Source organism: Eupeodes corollae, chromosome 3, assembly GCF_945859685.1.
Source record: "Eupeodes corollae chromosome 3, idEupCoro1.1, whole genome shotgun sequence".
Lineage (NCBI taxonomy): Eukaryota > Metazoa > Arthropoda > Insecta > Diptera > Syrphidae > Eupeodes > Eupeodes corollae.
The window spans coordinates 15,394,015-15,405,328 of record NC_079149.1 but is presented as its reverse complement, the minus strand read 5'-3'; the positions used below and the strand labels follow the sequence as shown (position 1 = coordinate 15,405,328).

The following is an 11,314-nucleotide window of genomic DNA, read 5'->3' as shown; positions in this document are numbered from 1 at the left end:
GGTTATTAGGGTCAAGAAGGTAAGTTTCCGTTGTTTTAAAGCCAATCCAAATGAGGAAAACCGGAATAAGTTCAAGCAAGCCAGGAAGACCTGCAACGTCCATATTCGACGGACCAAATTTTTACATGACCAAAAATTACGGCAAAAAATACTGCAATGTCCCAAAGGCAGTAAAAATTTTTGGTCATTTGTAAAAAATATGAGGAATTCTTCCTCTTCCTCGGTTCCTACGCTCGTTGTGAATGACACTCCATTTGTTAGCTCTTTAGAGAAAGCAAATCTCTTTGCTAGGCAGTTCGCCGCCAATTCAACGCTGCCAGTGAGTGTTATGACTCCGCCTGTACTTGAGCGAGTTAATGATTCTATGGGGCAAATTTTTTTTCGCACTCGTACTGTAGCGAGAGTCCTAAAAGATCTTAACATACACAAATCTGCTGGTCCGGATGGTATCCCCGCTATTGTTCTGAAGAGGTGTTCTTCATCGCTGGCAAAACCACTGCGTAAGCTTTTTCATCTGTCCTACTCCTCAGGTCTCGTTCCGAGCGGATGGAAAACAGCATTTGTCCAGCCTATTCCCAAAAAAGGCGAATCTTCCTCACCGTCTAATTATCCACCGATTGCACTTACGTCCCTTCTTTCCAAGGTCATGGAAACGCTGATTAATTATCAGCTCAAGAAATATCTTGAAGAACGGAAGCTTCTTAATGACCGACAGTATGGCTTTCGTAGCAATAGGTCCACTGGTGATCTCATGGTTCATCTCACCGAACAGTGGAACAAATCTTTACATAGTTTTGGAGAAAGTAAGATTATTGCACTATATATTTCAAAAGCATTTGATAGGGTTTGGCATCAGGCTCTCTTATCGAAAATGCGTGCTTTCGGTTTTCATGAATCCCTGCTTCATTGGATTAGTAATTACCTTTCGAATCGTTCAATACAAGTTGTATTGGATGGATTCAAGTCTGAAAACCACAAAATAAATGCTGGTGTGCCCCAGGGCTCTGTTCTATCTCCAACACTCTTTCTCATTTTTATTAATGATCTCCTGTCTGCAACATCTAATCCAATACATTGTTTCGCTGACGATAGTACTCTTAGCTTTTCATATTCGTTTTCAGATTCACACCCCTCTTCTTCGGATGTGGAACTGCAACGACAAAATATGATAAGCTCATTAAATTCCGACCTAAACAGCATTGTACAATGGGGAATAAGAAACCGCGTGGAATTTAATGCTTCAAAAACGCAATGCTGTCTTGTATCGTTAAAGCGAAATATACCCCCCTGCCATTATCCATAAATGGCACTTGCATCGAGGAAACTGAACATCTCGATATTCTTGGTATGTGTATCACCAACCACCTTTTGTGGAACGATCACATACGCGATGTCGCCAAAAATGCCGCAAGATGTTTGGGTTTTCTAAGGCGATGCAAGAAGTTTTTCTCCCCCTCTGATCTGGCTGTTATTAACAAGACTTATATACGTCCAAAGCTTGAGTATAACTCCCATATCTGGGCTGGTGCTCCTGCAACTTACTTAAGCCTCTTGGACAGTATTGAACGTAGAGCATGTAGACTGATTGGTGATATTACCATCATAAGATCATTTACGTCACTTGATCATCGTCGAAATGTTTCTTGTCTCACCCTCTTTTACCGTTATTTTAATGGTTTATGCTCTAGAGAAATAGCCAGCTGCATTCCTCCCCTTAAACAGTTCAACCGTAATACTCGCGCTTCTAGGAATGCTCATCAATATACACTCGAGCCCAACTTCGGTCGTACTGTCAAGTACAGAGATTCGTTCTTTAGCCGTACTATGCGAATGTGGAATGCCTTGCCACACTCTGTCTTTCCCAGCTATTGCAATATTCAGGAATTTAAAACCAATGTGCACCGACATCTCCTTTCAAACCCTCCCTCCCTTTCCTAGTTCTCACACTGTGTCTACATAATAATAAGGGTAATATATCCCTTTGAGTGTGCGCTCACGGACCTCAAACTGAGTCAGAAAATTGTCAATATTTAAATTGCAAAAAGGCGTGTTGTTAGCTCATACAACTGACAAAGCTAACTCAATGTTTTGACACTTGAAAACTTTGACACTTTGCTTAAACATGCAGTTAATATACCGATAGTAGGCTATGAGAGTGTTGATGATGTTTTAGAATCCTTATATTACGTTAATAGTGTTGGTACCAGAAAACTGCCTTGTGGTATGCCAAATTCAATAATTGTGTTCATTGCTCGTACATGGTTCTTCATCTAGAGAATAAATTGGAATTATAAAATTTGAGGTTTTTCTTAGTACCGCAGGAGAACATTCCTGAGCAATTTCCGTTCAAGTTAAGAACAACAAACATAAGGTTATTTTCGGTTTTTCGGGTTAATCTTGAAAACTCTCGTACGCCAAATCATGTCACCTGTATTTGCAGGACATGATAAAACTGCCTTCAGTGATGACCCCAGATGAATTTAAAAGCTTTGTGCAAGAGGGTTACTTTACTATGAGAAGAACTGACCGATTTTTGACAGGGGTATCGTCGGACCAGACGATTAAACAAACTTTAATGCGTGGAATAAAGAGTATGGGTGACCTTGCAACAGGGCGTGGAATCACTGATAGTGTACTTAGCAAATGGGTTCTAGGGCTGACTGCTACTGATGGAATTTTCTCATCACTCTACCAGTAAGCAACAGGAACATTTTGGGGTGGCACGTAAAATTAGAGATAGTACAGACATTATAAAAGCTGTCAAATTGGTTCCAAAGTCATCCTTCATTTAAAGTTACAAATTAATGAAATCATGTCAATAGCGAGTGGGACCGTTGGAGATGATAAAGTAACTTGATTCAATACTTATTCTCTAAGCATGGAGGCAATGAGCCATATAGTGGGCCAACGAGTTTTTTTGTTTACAGTTACAGACACACAAAAATGCATACCATTATTTTACAAACTAAATCAAGCACAAACAAATTAATATCATATTTTTTTAGGTAATTTAATAAGCTTTAATTCTGTAGAAGATTATTTTTTGATACGACAAATAGTTTTTGAGATAAACGTGATAAACTAAAACAATCTCCATGTTTCTCCTGCCGCTGGAGCTCACGTCAGATTCTTTCATAGTTTACATATTTTCTGGTATTTAATAATATACAGTAAATTAGTTAAAATTGCTTTTACTGTCATGACTTATTGCGGCCAAAAATGTCAACATGATCGAAAATCGGGTAAAACATTTTAAACATTACATAAGATCTAGTTTAACAAAGTACAAATTGTGGCGAAATTCATCTTTCAAAACTACAAAAAAGGACACGTGTTAATATGAGTATGCCAGCACCAGTGGTTCTTTATAATTCACAAAACAAGGTAAGTACATATTTGGCTTGATATATACACTTGCTTGGACTAAAGTCAGAAAAGTATCCTCAAACCTCCATCATATACCTACAAAACTATACCCGAGTAGTACCTACGTAAACCCAAAAAAACTCTCGATTCGACTCTTGCACGGAACCGTAAAACATTATGTTAAGTGAAAATAAATTTTATCGCGTAGCAGTGGCGCAGTAAACGTCCTGCATCCTATGGAATAGCAATTTTTCATATATGTATGCTTTCTTCTTGTTTGTGTCCTTTTTTCGAAAAAAGAAAAAGAGAGAAAGTAAAAAGCCGGAAACTCAAAAAACACACACACACCTACCTCTCCTCTACCTTACCTAACATAAGAGTGAAGAGAATCTAAAAAACACACAAAATGAAGCTTGAGGACCTTTTCCGCTGTGCAACCTGCAACACAACCCATTTGAATTCAATTGCTTAAAAACATTATATTTAAGAATACAGCAGGAGGGTGGTGGGTCCTTATAGTTGGATGGCTGGAAGGTTTTTCGCTGGTTTCGGATTTGAAATGTTTTGAGCTTCAACTGGAGAATGCTGATTCCTTCTACACAGGTTTCTTGTTTTTTTTTTTTTTTTGGACCTTTAAGTGAAGTGAATGCATAATATTTACTTCTTGAGGGGATTTGCAACATAAAACGATTTTCGCAACAGTTTTCTTGTTACCAAGAGTGGCAATTTGGTGTAGTTTTATGTGAATAGTTTGTGTGTTTTGGGAAGGACAAGTAACTATTTTTAAAAGGAGTTCTTTTGGTTGAGGCATTTTATGGGAAATTATTGGCACTTAAACTGGATTTTTATTACCTAGTACATATTTCTCTATTTAACTTGAATGAAATCAAGAAGTTTTAAACACAAGTTTTAACGATGTCATGCTCCAAAAACTCCTAGAATTTCCATTAAAATCCAAAACATTTTCACCAAAAACCCTTTTCAAAAATAACCCAAAAATTAATATTTGTTTAATTAATAATAATTACGACCTTTACCCAAAGCAAGTATGAACTTCTTGCTTGCATCTTTATTAAAAAGTTATCTTCCAACCTCATTCACGTTATACCTAATATTGATACAACACCAACCAAACCCCTCCCCCTATAACTTGAAAAGCAAACATAAACCGTTTTCAACAAGCAATCCAAATTCAATCGAATAGATCGAAAAGCGATTTATCTATTATCGTTTCTATTTGCAAACAATTCGCTCACGACTCAGGATTCAGGACTCACTCTATGTCCCTCTCTCTCTCTCTCTGAATAAGGACTTATGCCCACATTCCTCTATAATTGCATTAAAAACTTTCACCCTTAGTAGGAAGGTAGTTATAGGTACCTACCTATACGTTCCCAATATCCCTCTTTTCATTCGACATAGGTATAGTGTAGATATCCTGTAAGTTGGTTTTGGTTAGGTCAGGCGCAATCTTTCTTCGTCCTCGACCCTCTCTCCAACCAAAATGCATGTGGATTTTGTAATTTCAGAAGCCTTCAAGTGCAGAGAGAGAATTCAATCGTTCGCACTAAAACCAAAAAGTCACTGCCGAAAATCGGGCAAAATTCAATAACCGTTACAGCTATATACAAACTCAGTTCCTTCCAACAGGCCCCAGTCCCCTCACGACCTTTCCTTCCTTCTAAAAACCAGCCTGCATAAAGTAAAGAGAGGGAGAGAATTACATTTAGGAACTGTTACTGCTACTGCAACAAACAATCGTCTGGGATTCCATATCTCTGGTTCTGGTCCTTCGAGCCGATTCGAAATTGATTGCTCACATGAGTATCGAGTTGAACTCAACCACAATTTGAGGGGCTAGAAGATGAAGGGGGGAGGTGAGGTCTAGAGCCAGTCAACCCGATAGGGTTTGTATAGAAGCTTTTTGGGTGTGGCTGTAATGGAGCACCTTCCCGTTTGTTGATGGGAGCTACTACTGCTGCTGGTTGATTTCAAGGTTGTTCTAGGTTTTGTAAGTACCCATCGACTATAGCATCCACGAGACCACATCACCGTGTAAAGGCATCTTTTATTGGACTACCACCACCCACTTAGCTAAAAGAGAAGAGAACACAACGTAGTCACCGTGGATATCACAGCAGCAGCAGCAGCAGGACTGGTGTATAATTTTGAGGTTCACAGGACAGCCTCAAACTAAATTGGAAGGACGAGAACAAGGACAAGGACTACGACGACATCGACGACCAACAACCAAACGACGATGTTGGTCCAGTCCTCAATTCATCAATCAATTGACCACACGGCAAATGTAGCTGAAAATTGGCCACCCATAATGTGCACACATGTGTCTGCAACTGTAAGTAACCAGAAACAGGAGTCCGGAATCCCAGAGTGAGTTCGTCCTTCCAATATTTCCAAAAGTACACTACCGTCGTCGTCGTCGTTGCGTTGCCACCAAAATCTCTCAAGAAACCAATTTAATAGGTTTTCATACCGATAGAACTTTACTAATTTGTGTGTGTGTGTTTTTGAGCTTCGTGGTGTTTTTGAGATTCTACTGGGAGTTTTGAAAAGACTTGGAAAATTAATTGGTAAAAACACATTTATTTGTCTCTTAAACAGAATCGAAGTCAATCGTTAAATCAGAATCTTTAGGTGAATTATGCGAAAGCATTTCAGCCGTTTTCGCAAGCTTAATATATTGAGGGGTTAATAATTGTAAATCTTCAGTTGGGGTCTTGATTTGGAGAAGAGCTGATGATGAAGTATTCGAATTTTGATTCAACAAGTTTGGCTTTAATTTTGAGATATTTTGTCGTTTTCTTCTTCTTGATATTTCTTTGAGCTCTTTCAATTCTTCGGCTTCTAAAAGAAGGCTCTCTTTGATATTCGAAACCCTGTCTTGATCTTCACTTGGTAGTTCTTCATAGTCTTTCAGAAGTTTCTTGACAATTCTTGATTTCTGTCGAATTTGTGAATCATCTAGAGTTCGACCTAAATCTTCAGATGATAATGTCTCCCGTTTTTCACGATATTCTTCAAGTTGATTTTTTTCAGCTTGTGTTTGAAGAATGAGATTGTAGAATGCTCTTAAATCTGCTCTTAGGGGTATACAAGATCTAGAACGGACTTGTTGTTCTATAATGGCGTTTATAGTTTCCATAGCTTGACGAAGCATTATTTCTGTTCGTTGCATTTCTGATTCATTGTCCTTAAGAATAAAGAAGTAAATTCTAAAGAAAAGTGCAGATTTTGAGACTAAGAGACTTGAACTTACATGATTTCGAATAGCATAGAAATTCTGAACTTGTTTTGGTGAAGACACCTTGTTCTTCATCAAACCTGGCCAAAGGATTTTCAAATGGGGACTCGATTTGACAGAAGAAAAGATTGTGTTTACCAATTGTGAAGTCAATTTTCCAGTAATAATTTCATCCAGGGGAAAATTATCCGATGCTTCAACTACGGCTTTCCTAAAAATAAGTTACATTTTTACGGAATAGACTTATTTAGAGCTATCAGTTAGAAACAAGAGTATAATTACGATATTTCTGGTTTTGCTTTCCTTTTGCTAGTTGAAGTAAAAATTGGAAACACCACTCCACGCGTATTTCTCTCCAAGTCTGCTTCATCATATTTTATCAATCCTGGTTTTTTATTTTGTTTGGTCTTCATTATTGCGGGTTTGAAAGTGATAGTATTATTTTTATGGAATTCTTCTGGGAGCTTGGAATTTCCCAAAACTGTTGCATTTACAGACATACGAAGTTTGATATTTACATCCCGATCTTTATTAACAAAATTAAGCAAGGATTTCGTTGTTGTTGCGATTGTTGTTTTTGGTCGGATTGTTGTAGTTGATGTTGTTGTTTTATTACTTGATCCTGCTTCATTTATTCCTTTGATAAAATTTTGAAGTTTAACAAATGCTTCACTATTCATGAGTTGATCACTGAGAGTATCCAGAACTCCTTTTTTACTAACTTTATTTTCTTCAACATTATCAAACGATATACCTTCGAGCTTTCGATCTAAGTCGGTTTTTTGGTTTAAATTATCAAATTGACTCGTGTCCATTCCATGGTTAAGACAATCTTTTGTTCGACAAATCGCTTCTTCTCCAACAATTGCTGTGTCTTCGGAATCTTCTTCTATTGAAAGTAATTTTCTAGTTTCCAAAACTTCATAAGTATCTTTCCATGAGTCAGGAATTCTATCGTCTTCGTTTTGGGACTTCAATAAAATATCTTCAACTGATATTTTCTGTTGATCTTCATCAAGAGCCAGAGTTGGTTCATCAATATTTCTTTTAGTATCAATAAGTGGAAATTTGTTAATGGGTTCAAGGCTTTGAGGAGTGAAATGTAAATCTTCAGTTGGTATTTCGGATGAGAAAGTTTGTCGTTTTCTTTTTTGTATCGATCGTTCTAGTTCTTTCAGCTGTTCGAACGCCAAAAGAAGACTTTCTTTGATTTTTGATATTTGATTGAGATATTCCTGAGGTATTTCTTCATATTCTTCGGGAAGGTTTTTAGTAATTTTAAATTTTTGGCGAATTTGTGTGTCATCTAGATATTGGCTTAGAGCTTTAAATGATGATGTTGCCAATTCTTTGTTTTCAGATTTCTTCACTTTTACTGTTGCTGATAGAGAAGTAATCGTATTATTGATGTTAGACTCTTGGTCCTTATTAACAAAACTAAACAGTGGATTAGGTGTTCTTCGTTTTCTGCTAATTCTTTTTTCAGTAGCATTCTCAAACGATATTTCTTTCTGCTTCGGGTCCAAATCAGTTTTCTGGGTAATATTGTCACATTGATTCATGTTTACGCCATGGCTTGGAAAATTTTTCGAATAACAAATCTTCTCTTCTTCAATAATTGGTGCATGATCCGAGTCTTCTGCTGAAACTAATTTTCTACTTTTCATCATTTTATAGATTTCTTTCAATAGATCAGTATTTTTATCGCCATCATGTTCAGAGTTCAATAAAGTATCTTCAACTGTTGATTTGTGACGATCTTCATCAAGAAACAAACTTGGCTGAGTAGGTTTACCATCATTTTTAAAAATTCTTAGACTTGTCTTTAATTGAACTGGACCGATTGATATTTCTTCTGTTCTCGGGTGTTTAGGAGTTAATTGTAAATCTTCAGCTGGGGTCTTAGACAGAAAAGTTGATGAAGATAAGTTAGAGCTTAGATTCAAAAAGTATAGGTTTTTATTTGCAATAATTTGTACTTTCTTTCGTCTACATGATTCTTAAGGTTTTTTCATTTCTTCAGCTGTCAAACAAAATATTGCCCCTGCAATTTCTAGTGAATCTACAGAAAAGTGAAACACATTGTCAGTTCTTCAGACAATAATGTTTCACTTTTTTGTAGATTCATTAGATATTGAAGGATCAGTATTTTGTTTGACAGCTGAAGAAATCAAAAACTTAAAGAAACATCTAGACGAAAGAAATTACATATAAGTTTTCTGTAGATTCACCAGATTATTTCCAGGTAGTGTTTTCGGGAGAGTGTAATTATAGAATACTTTCTCATCTGTTCGGAGGGAAACACTGGTTTTAGTACGGACTTGATGTTCTATAGTTGCATTTATGGTTTCCATAGCTTGTCGTAACATTATTTCTACTCGTTGCATTTCTGATAAATGTTCCTTTAAACAAAAATAAATATTGAAGAAAGGTTATAAAAACACGAAAGTTTTGTGAAATTACTTTGCTCTTCATTGATAATGTCCAAGGAATGTTCAAATTAGGGGTTGATTTGACAAACGAAAATATTGAGTGTATCAACTGTGATGTCAGTTCTCGAGCTTTTATTTCGTCCAGAGGAAAATTATGTAATGCTTCAATTATGGGTCTTCTGAAAATACAATAATTTGTGCAGAAGAATAAGATGGATTTTGATGATTTTAGAATTAGAAAAGAGTATAGTTACTTAATTTCATCCTTGGTCTTACTTTTGCTGGTCAAATTTAAAGTTGGGAATACAACTTCACGCCTATTCCGGTCCAAGCTTATACCATACTCTGTCAGTTTTTCTTCAAAACCAATGGTGTTATTCTTATATGATTCTTCTAGCAGCTCATCATTTCTCAAAACTGTTCCATTTACATCAATATGAAGTTCATTATTGACATTTCGCTCCTTATCGACCGAATTAAGGAGATTTAGTGTTTTTGGTCGAATTAATGTCGCAGTATTATTGGTTTCTGCTTCACTTTTTCTTTTGAATAAATTCGGAAGTTTGTCAACATGACAAATCTTATCTTCTCCAATATTTGGTGAATCATCTGATTCGTCAAATGAAAGTAATTTTCTACTTTCCAATACATCATAACTCTCTTTCCAAGGATCCGGATTGTCATCGTCGTCGTTTTGGGAATTCGACAAAATATCTTCAACTGTAATTTTCTGTCGATCTTCATCAAGAAACGAACTCGGCAGAGTTAGTCCGTACCCATCTTCCATCATTTTCAGACTTGTCTTCATTCTTATCGCTTTCATTGGATCAACATGTCTTTTGGTATTACTATGTTGAATTGGCCAAGCAACTTTGGGCAGTTTTTGTTCAGCAGCATCTTGTTCAGCTTTTGATAGTTTATAGTTGGCTTCATGTGAGAGATCATTTTGAGTGCGTTCCCATTGATCTTCTAAACTTGATTCATCTTCTTCTTCTTGTTCTTCATAATAGTCGTTGGTTTTTTGGTTAAAATGTATTTTTGGTTTCCATTTGAGGCGACGTTTTGAACAGTCTCCACCATAATAACATTCTAGTTCCCGATAGGATTTATACCAGGCATCTCCTGGTTGTAAATTCGTCTCGTAAAAGCTTGATTCATCTTCATCTTCGCTGAAACGAGATAGAATTTCATCAATCGAGTGGCTTCTTTTTGGACGTATCTGGCCCAGGCCTAGTTTCAATTTTGCTTCTTCAATAGCTTGCAGGAAATCATCCAATTGGGAGCTCACAACAATATCTACGAGGATTGTTGTGAATAAAAATAAGGCTGTGTTAAGAGCAAATGAGGACTTCATTTTAGTGATTCTCTTTTTGTAACGAGAAAATTCTTGATTTTTTTTTAGAATTTTTGTTTTCAATTAAAAAAATAATTTCAAGGCAACATAGTTTTATTTGTTCTACAAAGAAATAAGTGTACAGTGTTCAAGTAGTTATTTTTTAGAGTTGAGTATGAAAATCAACCAAGTGTTATAACTTATGGAATTGTATAAACCGTGAGGGAAATTAATTTTGCAGAGGTTGCTAATCGAAGAAAAAATGTCAAAGAATTTCCTGAGTTCTTTTTATGACAGTCTTTTTACAATAAGCTTACACTGAAATGATGAGGAAACATATAGCGTGGAAAGATATTTTACATTCGCGGAGTAAGGCTTAAGAAGGTATTTTTATATTTTACAATACGACCAAAATTAGGCTCAAGAGAAAGCTTATTGACATTTCTAGAAGCACCCATTTTACCCTTAAGCTATTTAAGTGCAGGAATACAGCTAGTTATTTTATTAACAAATAGTCCGGCAAAAAAAGTTGAGGCAGAAACGTTAAAATGATTTTCAAAAGACGGAAATGATAATATTGTCATTAATGTTTATAAAAGCTCTTTTTAAAATACAGTATAAGAGTCTTAAGTGAGTGAATCACAAGACAGAGATTGGAAGTTATACTCTAGATCAGGCCGCAAATTCATGACAACTTTCTTGCCCAACACGAAAACCTACAAGCTTTTAAGCAAGACAAATCGACAGACGGGATGGGAAGTTAACAGTGTGGGTCGCATCCCAGCCTCTTCTTTTACAGAAATTTGACTCATTAATAGTTGTCAAAGGAATATGTCTCGCTTTAATGATAGAAGACAGCATTGGACTTTTAATGAGCTCAAACAAATTTTTTTGTTACGTTTCCACATTCGAAAAAAAAGG

General features: G+C 36.3%; 1 protein-coding gene across 1 annotated transcript; it reads right to left on the bottom strand.

The window, feature by feature from the left end:
- Positions 1-5,950: 5,950 nt before the first annotated feature.
- Positions 5,951-10,510, bottom strand: LOC129949162 (uncharacterized). The gene is made up of 6 exons (XM_056060438.1): positions 9,315-10,510; positions 9,092-9,239; positions 8,860-9,030; positions 6,911-8,529; positions 6,644-6,839; positions 5,951-6,577 (listed from the first exon to the last, which is right to left on the bottom strand). Exons 1-6 carry the CDS (start codon positions 10,412-10,414, stop codon positions 5,981-5,983), a joined length of 3,831 nt encoding a protein of 1,276 aa, XP_055916413.1. The 5' UTR covers positions 10,415-10,510; the 3' UTR covers positions 5,951-5,980.
- Between the last annotated feature and the right edge of the window lie 804 nt (positions 10,511-11,314).

Excerpts from the sequence above, each read along its gene's own strand:
- LOC129949162 (XM_056060438.1), bottom strand. The coding sequence starts at position 10,414 with ATGAAGTCCTCATTTGCTCTTAACACAGCCTTATTTTTATTCACAACA. Across the intron at positions 9,240-9,314 it reads AAGACCAAGGATGAAATTAA|AAGACCCATAATTGAAGCAT; the intron begins GTAACTATACTC and ends TTGTATTTTCAG. Across the intron at positions 8,530-8,859 it reads CACTACCTGGAAATAATCTG|ACCCCAGCTGAAGATTTACA; the intron begins GTGAATCTACAG and ends TTTCTGTCTAAG.